The following is a 21,864-nucleotide window of genomic DNA, read 5'->3' as shown; positions in this document are numbered from 1 at the left end:
TGTACCTGTCCTGGGAGTATTTAATGGAGACAGTGTAGAGGGAGCTTTACTCTGTATCTAAACCCGTGCCGTACCTGTCCTGGGAGTGTTTGTTGGGGACAGTGTAGAGGGAGCTTTACTCTGTACCTAACCCCATGCTGTACCTGCCCTGGGAGTGTTTGATGGGGACAGTGTCGAGGGAGCTTTTCTCTGTATCTAACCCCGTGCTGTACCTGTCCTGGGAGTGTTTGATGGGGACAGTGTGGAGGGAGCTTTACTCTGTATCTAACCCCGTGCTGTCCCTGTCCTGGGAGTGTTTGATGGGGACAGTGTGGAGGGAGCTTTACTCTGTATCTAACCCCGTGCTGTCCCTGTCCTGGGAGTGTTTGATGGGGACAGTGTAGAGGGAGCTTTACTCTGTATCTAAACCCGTGCCGTACCTGTCCTGGGTGTGTTTGATGGGGACAGTGTAGAGGGAGCTTTACTCTGTACCTAACCCCATGCTGTACCTGCCCTGGGAGTGTTTGATGGGGACAGTGTCGAGGGAGCTTTTCTCTGTATCTAACTCCGCGCTGCACCTGTCCTGGGAGTGTTTGATGGGGACGGTGTAGAGGTAGCTTTACTCTGTATCTAACCCCGTGCTGTACCTGTCCTGGGAGTGTTTGATGGGGACAGTGTAGAGGGAGCTTTACTCTGTGTCTAACGCCGTGCTGTACCTGTCCTGGGAGTGTTTGATGGGGACAGTGTAGAGGGAGCTTTACTCTGTATCTAACCCCGTTCTGTACCTGTCCTGGGAGTGTTTGATGGGGACAGTGTAGAGGGAGCTTTACTCTGTATCTAACCCCGTGCTGTACCTGTCCTGGGAGTGTTTGATGGGGACAGTGTAGAGGGAGCTTTACTCTGTATCTAACACCGTGCTGTACCTGTCCTGGGAGTGTTTGATGGGGTCAGTGTAGAGGGAGCTTTACTCTGTATCTAACCCCGTGCTGTACCTGTCCTGGGAGTGTTTGATGGGGACAGTGTAGAGGGAGCTTTACTCTGTGTCTAACCCCGTGCTGTACCTGTCCTGGGAGTGTTTGATGGGGACAGTGTAGAGGGAGCTTTACTCTGTATCTAACCCCGTTCTGTACCTGTCCTGGGAGTGTTTGATGGGGACAGTGTCGAGGGAGCTTTACTCTGTATCTAACCCCGTTCTGTACCTGTCCTGGGAGTGTTTGATGGGGACAGTGTAGAGGGAGCTTTACTCTGTGTCTAACCCCGTGCTGTACCTGTCCTGGGAGTGTTTGATGGGGACAGTGTAGAGGGAGCTTTACTCTGTGTCTAACCCCGTGCTGTACCTGTCCTGGGAGTGTTTGATGGGGACAGTGTAGAGGGAGCTTTACTCTGTATCTAACCCCGTTCTGTACCTGTCCTGGGAGTGTTTGATGGGGACAGTGTAGAGGGAGCTTTACTCTGTATCTAACCCCGTGCTGTACCTGTCCTGGGAGTGTTTGATGGGGACAGTGTAGAGGGAGCTTTACTCTGTGTCTAACCCCGTGCTGTACCTGTCCTGGGAGTGTTTGATGGGGACAGTGTAGAGGGAGCTTTACTCTGTATCTAACCCCGTTCTGTACCTGTCCTGGGAGTGTTTGATGGGGACAGTGTAGAGGGAGCTTTACTCTGTATCTAACCCCGTGCTGTACCTGTCCTGGGAGTGTTTGATGGGGACAGTGTAGAGGGAGCATTACTCTGTATCTAACCCCGTGCTGTACCTGTCCTGGGAGTGTTTGATGCGTACAGTGTAGAGGGAGCTTTACTCTGTCTCTAACCCCGTGCTGTACCTGTCCTGGGAGTGTTTGATGGGGACAGTGTAGAGGGAGCTTTACTCTGTATCTAACCCCGTGATGTACCTGTCCCGGGAGTGTTCGATGGGGACAGTGTCGAGGGAGCTTTACTCTGTATCTAACCCCGTGCTGTACTGTTCTGGGAGTGTTTGATGGGGACAGGGTAGAGGGAGCTTTACTCTGTATCTAACCCCGTGCTGTACCTGTCCTGGGAGTGTTTGATGGGGACAGTGTAGAGGGAGCTTTACTCTGAATCTAACCCCGTGCTGTACCTGTCCTGGGAGTGTTTGATGGGGACAGTGTAGAGGGAGCTTTACTCTGTATCTAACCACGTGCTGTACCTGTCCTGGGAGTATTTAATGGAGACAGTGTGGAGGGAGCTTTACTCTGTATCTAATCCCGTGCTGTACCTGTCCTGGGAGTGTTTGATGGGGACAGTGTAGAGGGAGCTTTACTCTGTTTCTAACCCCGTGCTGTACCTGTCCTGGGAGTGTTTGATGGGGACAGTGTTAATGGAGCTTTACTCTGTATCTAACCCCGTGCTGTACCTGTCCTGGGAGTGTTTGATGGGGACAGTGTAGAGGGAGCTTTACTCTGTATCTAACCCCGTGCTGTACCTGTCCTGGGAGTGTTTGATGGGGACAGTGTAGAGGGAGCTTTACTCTGTATCTAACCCCGTGCTGTACCTGTCCTGGGAGTGTTTGATGGGTACAGTGTAGAGGGAGCTTTACTCTGTCTCTAACCCCGTGCTGTACCTGTCCTGGGAGTGTTTGATGGGGACAGTGTAGAGGGAGCTTTACTCTGTATCTAACCCCGTGATGTACCTGTCCTGGGAGTGTTTGATGGGGACAGTGTAGAGGGAGCTTTACTCTGTTTCTAACCCCGTGCTGTACCTGTCCTGGGAGTGTTTGATGGGGACAGTGTTAATGGAGCTTTACTCTGTATCTAACCCCGTGCTGTACCTGTCCTGGGAGTGTTTGATGGGGACAGTGTAGAGGGAGCTTTACTCTGTATCTAACGCCGTGCTGTACCTGTCCTGGGAGTGTTTGATGGGGCAGTGTCGAGGGAGCTTTACTCTGTATCTAACCCCGTGCTGTACCTGTCCTGGGAGTGTTTGATGGGTACAGTGTAGAGGGAGCTTTACTCTGTCTCTAACCCCGTGCTGTACCTGTCCTGGGAGTGTTTGATGGGGACAGTGTAGAAGGAGCTTTACTCTGTATCTAACCCCGTGCTGTACTGTTCTGGGAGTGTTTGATGGGGACAGGGTAGAGGGAGCTTTACTCTGTATCTAACCCCGTGCTGTACCTGTCCTGGGAGTGTTTGATGGGGACAGGGTAGAGGGAGCTTTACTCTGTATCTAACCCCGTGCTGTACCTGTCCTGGGAGTATTTAATGGAGACAGTGTAGAGGGAGCTTTACTCTGTATCTAAACCCGTGCCGTACCTGTCCTGGGAGTGTTTGTTGGGGACAGTGTAGAGGGAGCTTTACTCTGTACCTAACCCCATGCTGTACCTGCCCTGGGAGTGTTTGATGGGGACAGTGTCGAGGGAGCTTTTCTCTGTATCTAACCCCGTGCTGTACCTGTCCTTCGAGTGTTTGATGGGGACAGTGTGGAGGGAGCTTTACTCTGTATCTAACCCCGTGCTGTCCCTGTCCTGGGAGTGTTTGATGGGGACAGTGTGGAGGGAGCTTTACTCTGTATCTAACCCCGTGCTGTCCCTGTCCTGGGAGTGTTTGATGGGGACAGTGTAGAGGGAGCTTTACTCTGTATCTAAACCCGTGCCGTACCTGTCCTGGGTGTGTTTGATGGGGACAGTGTAGAGGGAGCTTTACTCTGTACCTAACCCCATGCTGTACCTGCCCTGGGAGTGTTTGATGGGGACAGTGTCGAGGGAGCTTTTCTCTGTATCTAACTCCGCGCTGCACCTGTCCTGGGAGTGTTTGATGGGGACGGTGTAGAGGGAGCTTTACTCTGTATCTAACCCCGTGCTGTACCTGTCCTGGGAGTGTTTGATGGGGACAGTGTAGAGGGAGCTTTACTCTGTGTCTAACCCCGTGCTGTACCTGTCCTGGGAGTGTTTGATGGGGACAGTGTAGAGGGAGCTTTACTCTGTATCTAACCCCGTTCTGTACCTGTCCTGGAAGTGTTTGATGGGGACAGTGTAGAGGGAGCTTTACTCTGTATCTAACCCCGTGCTGTACCTGTCCTGGGAGTGTTTGATGGGGACAGTGTAGAGGGAGCATTACTCTGCATCTAACCCCGTGCTGTACCTGTCCTGGGAGTGTTTGATGGGTACAGTGTAGAGGGAGCTTTACTCTGTCTCTCACCCCGTGCTGTACCTGTCCTGGGAGTGTTTAATGGGGACAGTGTAGAGGGAGCTTTACTCTGTATCTAACCCCGTGATGTACCTGTCCCGGGAGTGTTCGATGGGGACAGTGTCGAGGGAGCTTTACTCTGTATCTAACCCCGTGCTGTACTGTTCTGGGAGTGTTTGATGGGGACAGGGTAGAGGGAGCTTTACTCTGTATCTAACCCCGTGCTGTACCTGTCCTGGGAGTGTTTGATGGGGACAGTGTAGAGGGAGCTTTACTCTGAATCTAACCCCGTGCTGTACCTGTCCTGGGAGTGTTTGATGGGGACAGTGTAGAGGGAGCTTTACTCTGTATCTAACCACGTGCTGTACCTGTCCTGGGAGTATTTAATGGAGACAGTGTGGAGGGAGCTTTACTCTGTATCTAACCCCGTGCTGTACCTGTCCTGGGAGTGTTTGATGGGGACAGTGTAGAGGGAGCTTTACTCTGTTTCTAACCCCGTGCTGTACCTGTCCTGGGAGTGTTTGATGGGGACAGTGTTAATGGAGCTTTACTCTGTATCTAACCCCGTGCTGTACCTGTCCTGGGAGTGTTTGATGGGGACAGTGTAGAGGGAGCTTTACTCTGTATCTAACGCCGTGCTGTACCTGTCCTGGGAGTGTTTGATGGGGCAGTGTCGAGGGAGCTTTACTCTGTATCTAACCCCGTGCTGTACCTGTCCTGGGAGTGTTTGATGGGTACAGTGTAGAGGGAGCTTTACTCTGTCTCTAACCCCGTGCTGTACCTGTCCTGGGAGTGTTTGATGGGGACAGTGTAGAGGGAGCTTTACTCTGTATCTAACCCCGTGCTGTACTGTTCTGGGAGTGTTTGATGGGGACAGGGTAGAGGGAGCTTTACTCTGTATCTAACCCCGTGCTGTACCTGTCCTGGGAGTGTTTGATGGGGACAGGGTAGAGGGAGCTTTACTCTGTATCTAACCCCGTGCTGTACCTGTCCTGGGAGTATTTAATGGAGACAGTGTAGAGGGAGCTTTACTCTGTATCTAAACCCGTGCCGTACCTGTCCTGGGAGTGTTTGATGGGGACAGTGTAGAGGGAGCTTTACTCTGTACCTAACCCCATGCTGTACCTGCCCTGGGAGTGTTTGATGGGGACAGTGTCGAGGGAGCTTTTCTCTGTATCTAACCCCGTGCTGTACCTGTCCTGGGAGTGTTTGATGGGGACAGTGTGGAGGGAGCTTTACTCTGTATCTAACCCCGTGCTGTCCCTGTCCTGGGAGTGTTTGATGGGGACAGTGTGGAGGGAGCTTTACTCTGTATCTAACCCCGTGCTGTCCCTGTCCTGGGAGTGTTTGATGGGGACAGTGTAGAGGGAGCTTTACTCTGTATCTAAACCCGTGCCGTACCTGTCCTGGGAGTGTTTGATGGGGACAGTGTAGAGGGAGCTTTACTCTGTACCTAACCCCATGCTGTACCTGCCCTGGGAGTGTTTGATGGGGACAGTGTCGAGGGAGCTTTTCTCTGTATCTAACTCCGCGCTGCACCTGTCCTGGGAGTGTTTGATGGGGACAGTGTCGAGGGAGCTTTACTCTGTATCTAACCCCGTGCTGTCCCTGTCCTGGGAGTGTTTGATGGGGACAGTGTAGAGGGAGCTTTACTCTGTATCTAACCCCGTTCTGTATCTGTCCTGGGAGTGTTTGATGGGGACAGTGTAGAGGGAGCTTTACTCTGTATCTAACCCCGTGCTGTACCTGTCCTGGGAGTGTTTGATGGGGACAGTGTAGAGGGAGCTTTACTCTGTGTCTAACCCCGTGCTGTACCTGTCCTGGGAGTGTTTGATGGGGACAGTGTAGAGGGAGCTTTACTCTGTATCTAACCCCGTTCTGTACCTGTCCTGGGAGTGTTTGATGGGGACAGTGTAGAGGGAGCTTTACTCTGTATCTAACCCCGTGCTGTACCTGTCCTGGGAGTGTTTGATGGGGACAGTGTAGAGAGAGCATTACTCTGCATCTAACCCCGTGCTGTACCTGTCCTGGGAGTGTTTGATGGGTACAGTGTAGAGGGAGCTTTACTCTGTCTCTAACCCCGTGCTGTACCTGTCCTGGGAGTGTTTGATGGGGACAGTGTAGAGGGAGCTTTACTCTGTATCTAACCCCGTGATGTACCTGTCCCGGGAGTGTTCGATGGGGACAGTGTCGAGGGAGCTTTACTCTGTATCTAACCCCGTGCTGTACTGTTCTGGGAGTGTTTGATGGGGACAGGGTAGAGGGAGCTTTACTCTGTATCTAACCCCGTGCTGTACCTGTCCTGGGAGTGTTTGATGGGGACAGTGTAGAGGGAGCTTTACTCTGAATCTAACCCCGTGCTGTACCTGTCCTGGGAGTGTTTGATGGGGACAGTGTAGAGGGAGCTTTACTCTGTATCTAACCACGTGCTGTACCTGTCCTGGGAGTATTTAATGGAGACAGTGTGGAGGGAGCTTTACTCTGTATCTAACCCCGTGCTGTACCTGTCCTGGGAGTTTTTGATGGGGACAGTGTAGAGGGAGCTTTACTCTGTTTCTAACCCCGTGCTGTACCTGTCCTGGGAGTCTTTGATGGGGACAGTGTTAATGGAGCTTTACTCTGTATCTAACCCCGTGCTGTACCTGTCCTGGGAGTGTTTAATGGGGACAGTGTAGAGGGAGCTTTACTCTGTATCTAACCCCGTGCTGTACCTGTCCTGGGAGTGTTTGATGGGGACAGTGTAGAGGGAGCTTTACTCTGTATCTAATCCCGTGCTGTACCTGTCCTGGGAGTATTTAATGGAGACAGTGTAGAGGGAGCTTTACTCTGTATCTAAACCCGTGCCGTACCTGTCCTGGGAGTGTTTGTTGGGGACAGTGTAGAGGGAGCTTTACTCTGTACCTAACCCCATGCTGTACCTGCCCTGGGAGTGTTTGATGGGGACAGTGTCGAGGGAGCTTTTCTCTGTATCTAACCCCGTGCTGTACCTGTCCTGGGAGTGTTTGATGGGGACAGTGTGGAGGGAGCTTTACTCTGTATCTAACCCCGTGCTGTCCCTGTCCTGGGAGTGTTTGATGGGGACAGTGTGGAGGGAGCTTTACTCTGTATCTAACCCCGTGCTGTCCCTGTCCTGGGAGTGTTTGATGGGGACAGTGTAGAGGGAGCTTTACTCTGTATCTAAACCCGTGCCGTACCTGTCCTGGGTGTGTTTGATGGGGACAGTGTAGAGGGAGCTTTACTCTGTACCTAACCCCATGCTGTACCTGCCCTGGGAGTGTTTGATGGGGACAGTGTCGAGGGAGCTTTTCTCTGTATCTAACTCCGCGCTGCACCTGTCCTGGGAGTGTTTGATGGGGATGGTGTAGAGGGAGCTTTACTCTGTATCTAACCCCGTGCTGTACCTGTCCTGGGAGTGTTTGATGGGGACAGTGTAGAGGGAGCTTTACTCTGTGTCTAACCCCGTGCTGTACCTGTCCTGGGAGTGTTTGATGGGGACAGTGTAGAGGGAGCTTTACTCTGTATCTAACCCCGTTCTGTACCTGTCCTGGGAGTGTTTGATGGGGACAGTGTAGAGGGAGCTTTACTCTGTATCTAACCCCGTGCTGTACCTGTCCTGGGAGTGTTTGATGGGGACAGTGTAGAGGGAGCATTACTCTGCATCTAACCCCGTGCTGTACCTGTCCTGGGAGTGTTTGATGGGTACAGTGTAGAGGGAGCTTTACTCTGTCTCTAACCCCGTGCTGTACCTGTCCTGGGAGTGTTTGATGGGGACAGTGTAGAGGGAGCTTTACTCTGTATCTAACCCCGTGATGTACCTGTCCCGGGAGTGTTCGATGGGGACAGTGTCGAGGGAGCTTTACTCTGTATCTAACCCCGTGCTGTACTGTTCTGGGAGTGTTTGATGGGGACAGGGTAGAGGGAGCTTTACTCTGTATCTAACCCCGTGCTGTACCTGTCCTGGGAGTGTTTGATGGGGACAGTGTAGAGGGAGCTTTACTCTGAATCTAACCCCGTGCTGTACCTGTCCTGGGAGTGTTTGATGGGGACAGTGTAGAGGGAGCTTTACTCTGTATCTAACCACGTGCTGTACCTGTCCTGGGAGTATTTAATGGAGACAGTGTAGAGGGAGCTTTACTCTGTATCTAACCCCATGCTGTACCTGTCCTGGGAGTGTTTGATGGGGACAGTGTAGAGGGAGCTTTACTCTGTTTCTAACCCCGTGCTGTACCTGTCCTGGGAGTGTTTGATGGGGACAGTGTAGAGGGAGCTTTACTCTGTTTCTAACCCCGTGCTGTACCTGTCCTGGGAGTGTTTGATGGGGACAGTGTTAATGGAGCTTTACTCTGTATCTAACCCCGTGCTGTACCTGTCCTGGGAGTGTTTGATGGGGACAGTGTAGAGGGAGCTTTACTCTGTATCTAACGCCGTGCTGTACCTGTCCTGGGAGTGTTTGATGGGGCAGTGTCGAGGGAGCTTTACTCTGTATCTAACCCCGTGCTGTACCTGTCCTGGGAGTGTTTGATGGGTACAGTGTAGAGGGAGCTTTACTCTGTCTCTAACCCCGTGCTGTACCTGTCCTGGGAGTGTTTGATGGGGACAGTGTAGAGGGAGCTTTACTCTGTATCTAACCCCGTGCTGTACTGTTCTGGGAGTGTTTGATGGGGACAGGGTAGAGGGAGCTTTACTCTGTATCTAACCCCGTGCTGTACCTGTCCTGGGAGTGTTTGATGGGGACAGGGTAGAGGGAGCTTTACTCTGTATCTAACCCCGTGCTGTACCTGTCCTGGGAGTATTTAATGGAGACAGTGTAGAGGGAGCTTTACTCTGTATCTAAACCCGTGCCGTACCTGTCCTGGGAGTGTTTGATGGGGACAGTGTAGAGGGAGCTTTACTCTGTACCTAACCCCATGCTGTACCTGCCCTGGGAGTGTTTGATGGGGACAGTGTCGAGGGAGCTTTTCTCTGTATCTAACCCCGTGCTGTACCTGTCCTGGGAGTGTTTGATGGGGACAGTGTGGAGGGAGCTTTACTCTGTATCTAACCCCGTGCTGTCCCTGTCCTGGGAGTGTTTGATGGGGACAGTGTGGAGGGAGCTTTACTCTGTATCTAACCCCGTGCTGTCCCTGTCCTGGGAGTGTTTGATGGGGACAGTGTAGAGGGAGCTTTACTCTGTATCTAAACCCGTGCCGTACCTGTCCTGGGAGTGTTTGATGGGGACAGTGTAGAGGGAGCTTTACTCTGTACCTAACCCCATGCTGTACCTGCCCTGGGAGTGTTTGATGGGGACAGTGTCGAGGGAGCTTTACTCTGTATCTAACCCCGTGCTGTACCTGTCCTGGGAGTGTTTGATGGGGACAGTGTAGAGGGAGCTTTACTCTGTGTCTAACCCCGTGCTGTACCTGTCCTGGGAGTGTTTGATGGGGACAGTGTAGAGGGAGCTTTACTCTGTATCTAACCCCGTTCTGTACCTGTCCTGGGAGTGTTTGATGGGGACAGTGTCGAGGGAGCTTTACTCTGTATCTAACCCCGTTCTGTACCTGTCCTGGGAGTGTTTGATGGGGACAGTGTAGAGGGAGCTTTACTCTGTGTCTAACCCCGTGCTGTACCTGTCCTGGGAGTGTTTGATGGGGACAGTGTAGAGGGAGCTTTACTCTGTGTCTAACCCCGTGCTGTACCTGTCCTGGGAGTGTTTGATGGGGACAGTGTAGAGGGAGCTTTACTCTGTATCTAACCCCGTTCTGTACCTGTCCTGGGAGTGTTTGATGGGGACAGTGTAGAGGGAGCTTTACTCTGTATCTAACCCCGTGCTGTACCTGTCCTGGGAGTGTTTGATGGGGACAGTGTAGAGGGAGCTTTACTCTGTGTCTAACCCCGTGCTGTACCTGTCCTGGGAGTGTTTGATGGGGACAGTGTAGAGGGAGCTTTACTCTGTATCTAACCCCGTTCTGTACCTGTCCTGGGAGTGTTTGATGGGGACAGTGTAGAGGGAGCTTTACTCTGTATCTAACCCCGTGCTGTACCTGTCCTGGGAGTGTTTGATGGGGACAGTGTAGAGGGAGCATTACTCTGTATCTAACCCCGTGCTGTACCTGTCCTGGGAGTGTTTGATGCGTACAGTGTAGAGGGAGCTTTACTCTGTCTCTAACCCCGTGCTGTACCTGTCCTGGGAGTGTTTGATGGGGACAGTGTAGAGGGAGCTTTACTCTGTATCTAACCCCGTGATGTACCTGTCCCGGGAGTGTTCGATGGGGACAGTGTCGAGGGAGCTTTACTCTGTATCTAACCCCGTGCTGTACTGTTCTGGGAGTGTTTGATGGGGACAGGGTAGAGGGAGCTTTACTCTGTATCTAACCCCGTGCTGTACCTGTCCTGGGAGTGTTTGATGGGGACAGTGTAGAGGGAGCTTTACTCTGAATCTAACCCCGTGCTGTACCTGTCCTGGGAGTGTTTGATGGGGACAGTGTAGAGGGAGCTTTACTCTGTATCTAACCACGTGCTGTACCTGTCCTGGGAGTATTTAATGGAGACAGTGTGGAGGGAGCTTTACTCTGTATCTAATCCCGTGCTGTACCTGTCCTGGGAGTGTTTGATGGGGACAGTGTAGAGGGAGCTTTACTCTGTTTCTAACCCCGTGCTGTACCTGTCCTGGGAGTGTTTGATGGGGACAGTGTTAATGGAGCTTTACTCTGTATCTAACCCCGTGCTGTACCTGTCCTGGGAGTGTTTGATGGGGACAGTGTAGAGGGAGCTTTACTCTGTATCTAACCCCGTGCTGTACCTGTCCTGGGAGTGTTTGATGGGGACAGTGTAGAGGGAGCTTTACTCTGTATCTAACCCCGTGCTGTACCTGTCCTGGGAGTGTTTGATGGGTACAGTGTAGAGGGAGCTTTACTCTGTCTCTAACCCCGTGCTGTACCTGTCCTGGGAGTGTTTGATGGGGACAGTGTAGAGGGAGCTTTACTCTGTATCTAACCCCGTGATGTACCTGTCCTGGGAGTGTTTGATGGGGACAGTGTAGAGGGAGCTTTACTCTGTTTCTAACCCCGTGCTGTACCTGTCCTGGGAGTGTTTGATGGGGACAGTGTTAATGGAGCTTTACTCTGTATCTAACCCCGTGCTGTACCTGTCCTGGGAGTGTTTGATGGGGACAGTGTAGAGGGAGCTTTACTCTGTATCTAACGCCGTGCTGTACCTGTCCTGGGAGTGTTTGATGGGGCAGTGTCGAGGGAGCTTTACTCTGTATCTAACCCCGTGCTGTACCTGTCCTGGGAGTGTTTGATGGGTACAGTGTAGAGGGAGCTTTACTCTGTCTCTAACCCCGTGCTGTACCTGTCCTGGGAGTGTTTGATGGGGACAGTGTAGAAGGAGCTTTACTCTGTATCTAACCCCGTGCTGTACTGTTCTGGGAGTGTTTGATGGGGACAGGGTAGAGGGAGCTTTACTCTGTATCTAACCCCGTGCTGTACCTGTCCTGGGAGTGTTTGATGGGGACAGGGTAGAGGGAGCTTTACTCTGTATCTAACCCCGTGCTGTACCTGTCCTGGGAGTATTTAATGGAGACAGTGTAGAGGGAGCTTTACTCTGTATCTAAACCCGTGCCGTACCTGTCCTGGGAGTGTTTGTTGGGGACAGTGTAGAGGGAGCTTTACTCTGTACCTAACCCCATGCTGTACCTGCCCTGGGAGTGTTTGATGGGGACAGTGTCGAGGGAGCTTTTCTCTGTATCTAACCCCGTGCTGTACCTGTCCTTCGAGTGTTTGATGGGGACAGTGTGGAGGGAGCTTTACTCTGTATCTAACCCCGTGCTGTCCCTGTCCTGGGAGTGTTTGATGGGGACAGTGTGGAGGGAGCTTTACTCTGTATCTAACCCCGTGCTGTCCCTGTCCTGGGAGTGTTTGATGGGGACAGTGTAGAGGGAGCTTTACTCTGTATCTAAACCCGTGCCGTACCTGTCCTGGGTGTGTTTGATGGGGACAGTGTAGAGGGAGCTTTACTCTGTACCTAACCCCATGCTGTACCTGCCCTGGGAGTGTTTGATGGGGACAGTGTCGAGGGAGCTTTTCTCTGTATCTAACTCCGCGCTGCACCTGTCCTGGGAGTGTTTGATGGGGACGGTGTAGAGGGAGCTTTACTCTGTATCTAACCCCGTGCTGTACCTGTCCTGGGAGTGTTTGATGGGGACAGTGTAGAGGGAGCTTTACTCTGTGTCTAACCCCGTGCTGTACCTGTCCTGGGAGTGTTTGATGGGGACAGTGTAGAGGGAGCTTTACTCTGTATCTAACCCCGTTCTGTACCTGTCCTGGAAGTGTTTGATGGGGACAGTGTAGAGGGAGCTTTACTCTGTATCTAACCCCGTGCTGTACCTGTCCTGGGAGTGTTTGATGGGGACAGTGTAGAGGGAGCATTACTCTGCATCTAACCCCGTGCTGTACCTGTCCTGGGAGTGTTTGATGGGTACAGTGTAGAGGGAGCTTTACTCTGTCTCTCACCCCGTGCTGTACCTGTCCTGGGAGTGTTTAATGGGGACAGTGTAGAGGGAGCTTTACTCTGTATCTAACCCCGTGATGTACCTGTCCCGGGAGTGTTCGATGGGGACAGTGTCGAGGGAGCTTTACTCTGTATCTAACCCCGTGCTGTACTGTTCTGGGAGTGTTTGATGGGGACAGGGTAGAGGGAGCTTTACTCTGTATCTAACCCCGTGCTGTACCTGTCCTGGGAGTGTTTGATGGGGACAGTGTAGAGGGAGCTTTACTCTGAATCTAACCCCGTGCTGTACCTGTCCTGGGAGTGTTTGATGGGGACAGTGTAGAGGGAGCTTTACTCTGTATCTAACCACGTGCTGTACCTGTCCTGGGAGTATTTAATGGAGACAGTGTGGAGGGAGCTTTACTCTGTATCTAACCCCGTGCTGTACCTGTCCTGGGAGTGTTTGATGGGGACAGTGTAGAGGGAGCTTTACTCTGTTTCTAACCCCGTGCTGTACCTGTCCTGGGAGTGTTTGATGGGGACAGTGTTAATGGAGCTTTACTCTGTATCTAACCCCGTGCTGTACCTGTCCTGGGAGTGTTTGATGGGGACAGTGTAGAGGGAGCTTTACTCTGTATCTAACGCCGTGCTGTACCTGTCCTGGGAGTGTTTGATGGGGCAGTGTCGAGGGAGCTTTACTCTGTATCTAACCCCGTGCTGTACCTGTCCTGGGAGTGTTTGATGGGTACAGTGTAGAGGGAGCTTTACTCTGTCTCTAACCCCGTGCTGTACCTGTCCTGGGAGTGTTTGATGGGGACAGTGTAGAGGGAGCTTTACTCTGTATCTAACCCCGTGCTGTACTGTTCTGGGAGTGTTTGATGGGGACAGGGTAGAGGGAGCTTTACTCTGTATCTAACCCCGTGCTGTACCTGTCCTGGGAGTGTTTGATGGGGACAGGGTAGAGGGAGCTTTACTCTGTATCTAACCCCGTGCTGTACCTGTCCTGGGAGTATTTAATGGAGACAGTGTAGAGGGAGCTTTACTCTGTATCTAAACCCGTGCCGTACCTGTCCTGGGAGTGTTTGATGGGGACAGTGTAGAGGGAGCTTTACTCTGTACCTAACCCCATGCTGTACCTGCCCTGGGAGTGTTTGATGGGGACAGTGTCGAGGGAGCTTTTCTCTGTATCTAACCCCGTGCTGTACCTGTCCTGGGAGTGTTTGATGGGGACAGTGTGGAGGGAGCTTTACTCTGTATCTAACCCCGTGCTGTCCCTGTCCTGGGAGTGTTTGATGGGGACAGTGTGGAGGGAGCTTTACTCTGTATCTAACCCCGTGCTGTCCCTGTCCTGGGAGTGTTTGATGGGGACAGTGTAGAGGGAGCTTTACTCTGTATCTAAACCCGTGCCGTACCTGTCCTGGGAGTGTTTGATGGGGACAGTGTAGAGGGAGCTTTACTCTGTACCTAACCCCATGCTGTACCTGCCCTGGGAGTGTTTGATGGGGACAGTGTCGAGGGAGCTTTTCTCTGTATCTAACTCCGCGCTGCACCTGTCCTGGGAGTGTTTGATGGGGACAGTGTCGAGGGAGCTTTACTCTGTATCTAACCCCGTGCTGTCCCTGTCCTGGGAGTGTTTGATGGGGACAGTGTAGAGGGAGCTTTACTCTGTATCTAACCCCGTTCTGTATCTGTCCTGGGAGTGTTTGATGGGGACAGTGTAGAGGGAGCTTTACTCTGTATCTAACCCCGTGCTGTACCTGTCCTGGGAGTGTTTGATGGGGACAGTGTAGAGGGAGCTTTACTCTGTGTCTAACCCCGTGCTGTACCTGTCCTGGGAGTGTTTGATGGGGACAGTGTAGAGGGAGCTTTACTCTGTATCTAACCCCGTTCTGTACCTGTCCTGGGAGTGTTTGATGGGGACAGTGTAGAGGGAGCTTTACTCTGTATCTAACCCCGTGCTGTACCTGTCCTGGGAGTGTTTGATGGGGACAGTGTAGAGAGAGCATTACTCTGCATCTAACCCCGTGCTGTACCTGTCCTGGGAGTGTTTGATGGGTACAGTGTAGAGGGAGCTTTACTCTGTCTCTAACCCCGTGCTGTACCTGTCCTGGGAGTGTTTGATGGGGACAGTGTAGAGGGAGCTTTACTCTGTATCTAACCCCGTGATGTACCTGTCCCGGGAGTGTTCGATGGGGACAGTGTCGAGGGAGCTTTACTCTGTATCTAACCCCGTGCTGTACTGTTCTGGGAGTGTTTGATGGGGACAGGGTAGAGGGAGCTTTACTCTGTATCTAACCCCGTGCTGTACCTGTCCTGGGAGTGTTTGATGGGGACAGTGGAGAGGGAGCTTTACTCTGAATCTAACCCCGTGCTGTACCTGTCCTGGGAGTGTTTGATGGGGACAGTGTAGAGGGAGCTTTACTCTGTATCTAACCACGTGCTGTACCTGTCCTGGGAGTATTTAATGGAGACAGTGTGGAGGGAGCTTTACTCTGTATCTAACCCCGTGCTGTACCTGTCCTGGGAGTTTTTGATGGGGACAGTGTAGAGGGAGCTTTACTCTGTTTCTAACCCCGTGCTGTACCTGTCCTGGGAGTCTTTGATGGGGACAGTGTTAATGGAGCTTTACTCTGTATCTAACCCCGTGCTGTACCTGTCCTGGGAGTGTTTAATGGGGACAGTGTAGAGGGAGCTTTACTCTGTATCTAACCCCGTGCTGTACCTGTCCTGGGAGTGTTTGATGGGGACAGTGTAGAGGGAGCTTTACTCTGTATCTAATCCCGTGCTGTACCTGTCCTGGGAGTATTTAATGGAGACAGTGTAGAGGGAGCTTTACTCTGTATCTAAACCCGTGCCGTACCTGTCCTGGGAGTGTTTGTTGGGGACAGTGTAGAGGGAGCTTTACTCTGTACCTAACCCCATGCTGTACCTGCCCTGGGAGTGTTTGATGGGGACAGTGTCGAGGGAGCTTTTCTCTGTATCTAACCCCGTGCTGTACCTGTCCTGGGAGTGTTTGATGGGGACAGTGTGGAGGGAGCTTTACTCTGTATCTAACCCCGTGCTGTCCCTGTCCTGGGAGTGTTTGATGGGGACAGTGTGGAGGGAGCTTTACTCTGTATCTAACCCCGTGCTGTCCCTGTCCTGGGAGTGTTTGATGGGGACAGTGTAGAGGGAGCTTTACTCTGTATCTAAACCCGTGCCGTACCTGTCCTGGGTGTGTTTGATGGGGACAGTGTAGAGGGAGCTTTACTCTGTACCTAACCCCATGCTGTACCTGCCCTGGGAGTGTTTGATGGGGACAGTGTCGAGGGAGCTTTTCTCTGTATCTAACTCCGCGCTGCACCTGTCCTGGGAGTGTTTGATGGGGATGGTGTAGAGGGAGCTTTACTCTGTATCTAACCCCGTGCTGTACCTGTCCTGGGAGTGTTTGATGGGGACAGTGTAGAGGGAGCTTTACTCTGTGTCTAACCCCGTGCTGTACCTGTCCTGGGAGTGTTTGATGGGGACAGTGTAGAGGGAGCTTTACTCTGTATCTAACCCCGTTCTGTACCTGTCCTGGGAGTGTTTGATGGGGACAGTGTAGAGGGAGCTTTACTCTGTATCTAACCCCATGCTGTACCTGTCCTGGGAGTGTTTGATGGGGACAGTGTAGAGGGAGCATTACTCTGCATCTAACCCCGTGCTGTACCTGTCCTGGGAGTGTTTGATGGGTACAGTGTAGAGGGAGCTTTACTCTGTCTCTAACCCCGTGCTGTACCTGTCCTGGGAGTGTTTGATGGGGACAGTGTAGAGGGAGCTTTACTCTGTATCTAACCCCGTGATGTACCTGTCCCGGGAGTGTTCGATGGGGACAGTGTCGAGGGAGCTTTACTCTGTATCTAACCCCGTGCTGTACTGTTCTGGGAGTGTTTGATGGGGACAGGGTAGAGGGAGCTTTACTCTGTATCTAACCCCGTGCTGTACCTGTCCTGGGAGTGTTTGATGGGGACAGTGTAGAGGGAGCTTTACTCGGTATCTTACCTCATGCTGTACCTGTCCTGGGAGTGTTTGATGGGGACAGTGTAGAGGGAGCTTTACTCTGTATCTAACCACGTGCTGTACCTGTCCTGGGAGTATTTAATGGAGACAGTGTAGAGGGAGCTTTACTCTGTATCTAACCCCATGCTGTACCTGTCCTGGGAGTGTTTGATGGGGACAGTGTAGAGGGAGCTTTACTCTGTTTCTAACCCCGTGCTGTACCTGTCCTGGGAGTGTTTGATGGGGACAGTGTAGAGGGAGCTTTACTCTGTTTCTAACCCCGTGCTGTACCTGTCCTGGGAGTGTTTGATGGGGACAGTGTTAATGGAGCTTTACTCTGTATCTAACCCCGTGCTGTACCTGTCCTGGGAGTGTTTGATGGGGACAGTGTAGAGGGAGCTTTACTCTGTATCTAACGCCGTGCTGTACCTGTCCTGGGAGTGTTTGATGGGGCAGTGTCGAGGGAGCTTTACTCTGTATCTAACCCCGTGCTGTACCTGTCCTGGGAGTGTTTGATGGGTACAGTGTAGAGGGAGCTTTACTCTGTCTCTAACCCCGTGCTGTACCTGTCCTGGGAGTGTTTGATGGGGACAGTGTAGAGGGAGCTTTACTCTGTATCTAACCCCGTGCTGTACTGTTCTGGGAGTGTTTGATGGGGACAGGGTAGAGGGAGCTTTACTCTGTATCTAACCCCGTGCTGTACCTGTCCTGGGAGTGTTTGATGGGGACAGGGTAGAGGGAGCTTTACTCTGTATCTAACCCCGTGCTGTACCTGTCCTGGGAGTATTTAATGGAGACAGTGTAGAGGGAGCTTTACTCTGTATCTAAACCCGTGCCGTACCTGTCCTGGGAGTGTTTGATGGGGACAGTGTAGAGGGAGCTTTACTCTGTACCTAACCCCATGCTGTACCTGCCCTGGGAGTGTTTGATGGGGACAGTGTCGAGGGAGCTTTTCTCTGTATCTAACCCCGTGCTGTACCTGTCCTGGGAGTGTTTGATGGGGACAGTGTGGAGGGAGCTTTACTCTGTATCTAACCCCGTGCTGTCCCTGTCCTGGGAGTGTTTGATGGGGACAGTGTGGAGGGAGCTTTACTCTGTATCTAACCCCGTGCTGTCCCTGTCCTGGGAGTGTTTGATGGGGACAGTGTAGAGGGAGCTTTACTCTGTATCTAAACCCGTGCCGTACCTGTCCTGGGAGTGTTTGATGGGGACAGTGTAGAGGGAGCTTTACTCTGTACCTAACCCCATGCTGTACCTGCCCTGGGAGTGTTTGATGGGGACAGTGTCGAGGGAGCTTTTCTCTGTATCTAACTCCGCGCTGCACCTGTCCTGGGAGTGTTTGATGGGGACAGTGTCGAGGGAGCTTTACTCTGTATCTAACCCCGTGCTGTCCCTGTCCTGGGAGTGTTTGATGGGGACAGTGTAGAGGGAGCTTTACTCTGTATCTAACCCCGTTCTGTATCTGTCCTGGGAGTGTTTGATGGGGACAGTGTAGAGGGAGCTTTACTCTGTATCTAACCCCGTGCTGTACCTGTCCTGGGAGTGTTTGATGGGGACAGTGTAGAGGGAGCTTTACTCTGTGTCTAACCCCGTGCTGTACCTGTCCTGGGAGTGTTTGATGGGGACAGTGTAGAGGGAGCTTTACTCTGTATCTAACCCCGTTCTGTACCTGTCCTGGGAGTGTTTGATGGGGACAGTGTAGAGGGAGCTTTACTCTGTATCTAACCCCGTGCTGTACCTGTCCTGGGAGTGTTTGATGGGGACAGTGTAGAGGGAGCATTACTCTGCATCTAACCCCGTGCTGTACCTGTCCTGGGAGTGTTTGATGGGTACAGTGTAGAGGGAGCTTTACTCTGTCTCTAACCCCGTGCTGTACCTGTCCTGGGAGTGTTTGATGGGGACAGTGTAGAGGGAGCTTTACTCTGTATCTAACCCCGTGATGTACCTGTCCCGGGAGTGTTCGATGGGGACAGTGTCGAGGGAGCTTTACTCTGTATCTAACCCCGTGCTGTACTGTTCTGGGAGTGTTTGATGGGGACAGGGTAGAGGGAGCTTTACTCTGTATCTAACCCCGTGCTGTACCTGTCCTGGGAGTGTTTGATGGGGACAGTGTAGAGGGAGCTTTACTCTGAATCTAACCCCGTGCTGTACCTGTCCTGGGAGTGTTTGATGGGGACAGTGTAGAGGGAGCTTTACTCTGTATCTAACCACGTGCTGTACCTGTCCTGGGAGTATTTAATGGAGACAGTGTGGAGGGAGCTTTACTCTGTATCTAACCCCGTGCTGTACCTGTCCTGGGAGTGTTTGATGGGGACAGTGTAGAGGGAGCTTTACTCTGTTTCTAACCCCGTGCTGTACCTGTCCTGGGAGTGTTTGATGGGGACAGTGTTAATGGAGCTTTACTCTGTATCTAACCCCGTGCTGTACCTGTCCTGGGAGTGTTTAATGGGGACAGTGTAGAGGGAGCTTTACTCTGTATCTAACCCCGTGCTGTACCTGTCCTGGGAGTGTTTGATGGGGACAGTGTAGAGGGAGCTTTACTCTGTATCTAATCCCGTGCTGTACCTGTCCTGGGAGTGTTTGATGGGTACAGTGTAGAGGGAGCTTTACTCTGTCTCTAACCCCGTGCTGTACCTGTCCTGGGAGTGTTTGATGGGGACAGTGTAGAGGGAGCTTTACTCTGTATCTAACCCCGTGATGTACCTGTCCTGGGAGTGTTTGATGGGGACAGTGTAGAGGGAGCTTTACTCTGTTTCTAACCCCGTGCTGTACCTGTCCTGGGAGTGTTTGATGGGGACAGTGTTAATGGAGCTTTACTCTGTATCTAACCCCGTGCTGTACCTGTCCTGGGAGTGTTTGATGGGGACAGTGTAGAGGGAGCTTTACTCTGTATCTAACGCCGTGCTGTACCTGTCCTGGGAGTGTTTGATTGGGCAGTGTCGAGGGAGCTTTACTCTGTATCTAACCCCGTGCTGTACCTGTCCTGGGAGTGTTTGATGGGTACAGTGTAGAGGGAGCTTTACTCTGTCTCTAACCCCGTGCTGTACCTGTCCTGGGAGTGTTTGATGGGGACAGTGTAGAGGGAGCTTTACTCTGTATCTAACCCCGTGCTGTACTGTTCTGGGAGTGTTTGATGGGGACAGGGTAGAGGGAGCTTTACTCTGTATCTAACCCCGTGCTGTACCTGTCCTGGGAGTGTTTGATGGGGACAGGGTAGAGGGAGCTTTACTCTGTATCTAACCCCGTGCTGTACCTGTCCTGGGAGTATTTAATGGAGACAGTGTAGAGGGAGCTTTACTCTGTATCTAAACCCGTGCCGTACCTGTCCTGGGAGTGTTTGATGGGGACAGTGTAGAGGGAGCTTTACTCTGTACCTAACCCCATGCTGTACCTGCCCTGGGAGTGTTTGATGGGGACAGTGTCGAGGGAGCTTTTCTCTGTATCTAACCCCGTGCTGTACCTGTCCTGGGAGTGTTTGATGGGGACAGTGTGGAGGGAGCTTTACTCTGTATCTAACCCCGTGCTGTCCCTGTCCTGGGAGTGTTTGATGGGGACAGTGTGGAGGGAGCTTTACTCTGTATCTAACCCCGTGCTGTCCCTGTCCTGGGAGTGTTTGATGGGGACAGTGTAGAGGGAGCTTTACTCTGTATCTAAACCCGTGCCGTACCTGTCCTGGGAGTGTTTGATGGGGACAGTGTAGAGGGAGCTTTACTCTGTACCTAACCCCATGCTGTACCTGCCCTGGGAGTGTTTGATGGGGACAGTGTCGAGGGAGCTTTTCTCTGTATCTAACTCCGCGCTGCACCTGTCCTGGGAGTGTTTGATGGGGACGGTGTAGAGGGAGCTTTACTCTGTATCTAACCCCGTGCTGTACCTGTCCTGGGAGTGTTTGATGGGGACAGTGTCGAGGGAGCTTTACTCTGTATCTAACCCCGTGCTGTACCTGTCCTGGGCGTGTTTGATGGGGACAGTGTAGAGGGAGCTTTACTCTGTATCTAACCCCGTGCTGTACCTGTCCTGGGAGTGTTTGATGGGGACAGTGTTGAGGGAGTTTTTCTCTGTCCTGACGGCTGTGTGATGTTTAACCCTCTCCATTTCAGTGATGACCCCTTGGTGTAAGAACCGCATTCCGGTTGACTCCAACTTTGGGCAACTCTATGACAAAGTAAACGGTTCGGTGGACAATCTTAACCAGGACTTTACCGCCAAAATGGCCGTCAGTGTAGGTATCGCCCGCCGGTAAGGTTGGTGACAGATTACAACTTCTCCGTTACTCTATTCCATTTACGGTCCCTGTTGACTTGTCTCTCCGAATTTGGAATCCCAGCTTGAACTCCCCGGTATTATTTCCTGTCCCGAACTGACCCTCGGGAAGTTGGCATCCCATTCCACTGTTGCACCCCTGAGATTCAATCGTCCACTTGGAGTGTGACGTTCCTGGAAGCTGGAGTCATGTCTAATCGCAGAAATGGCCTGGACGGCAGGATTCCGGTCCTCAGTAAATTTCTCGCCATGACAATCCCACGTTTCCATGGTCACCGTTCATGGTTCCAGCTCCTCTCTCCCGATATTTAAACTGAATTCCAAATCCCAACAGCTGTACGGAGATTTGATAGCAGGTCCTCCGGATCATCGGGATGGTGTGGAATCGTGTAAGCTTCCGACAGTGCAGCGCTCCCTCAGTACTGACCCTCCGGCAGTGCGGCGCTGCCTCAGTACTGACCCTCCCACAGTGCGGCACTCCCTCAGTACTGATCCTCAAACAGTGCAGCGCTCCCTCAGTACTGACCCTCCCACAGTGCGGAGCTCCCTCAGTACTGTCCCTCCCACAGTGCGGCGCTCCCTCAGTACTGACCCTCCGACAGTGCGGTGCTCCCTCAGTACTGACCCTCCCACAGTGCGGCGCTCCCTCAGTACTGACCCTCCCACAGTGCGGAGCTCCCTCAGTACTGGCCCTCCCACAGTGCGGCGCTCCCTCAGTACTGACCCTCCGACAGTGCGGCGCTCCCTCAGCACTGACCCTCCGACAGTGCAGCGCTCCCTCAGTACTGACCCTCCGACAGTGCGGCGCTCCCTCAGTACTGACCCTCCGACAGTGCGGCGCTCCCTCAGTACTGACCCTCCGACAGTGCAATGCTCCCTCAGTGCTGACCCTCCCATAGTGCAATGCTCCCTCAGTACTGACCCTCTGAGAATGCGGTGGTCCCTCAGTACTGACCCTCCGACAGTGCGGCGCTCCCTCAGTACTGACCCTCCCGCTGTG

General features: G+C 52.5%; 1 protein-coding gene across 1 annotated transcript in view; it reads left to right on the top strand.

The window, feature by feature from the left end:
• dcst1 (DC-STAMP domain containing 1) overlaps nt 1-21,864 on the top strand; it is a 97,543-nt gene that overhangs the window by 24,970 nt on the left and 50,709 nt on the right. Inside the window, exon 4 of the mRNA XM_072490484.1 lies at nt 20,702-20,823. Coding sequence (XP_072346585.1) covers nt 20,702-20,823 — 122 coding nt within the window. The remainder of the gene's footprint in view (nt 1-20,701; nt 20,824-21,864) is intronic.

The sequence above is a fragment of the Scyliorhinus torazame genome, chromosome 26, assembly GCF_047496885.1.
Source record: "Scyliorhinus torazame isolate Kashiwa2021f chromosome 26, sScyTor2.1, whole genome shotgun sequence".
Lineage (NCBI taxonomy): Eukaryota > Metazoa > Chordata > Chondrichthyes > Carcharhiniformes > Scyliorhinidae > Scyliorhinus > Scyliorhinus torazame.
The sequence above is the reverse complement of the archived record's forward strand: the minus strand, read 5'-3'. Positions and strand labels throughout refer to the sequence as shown.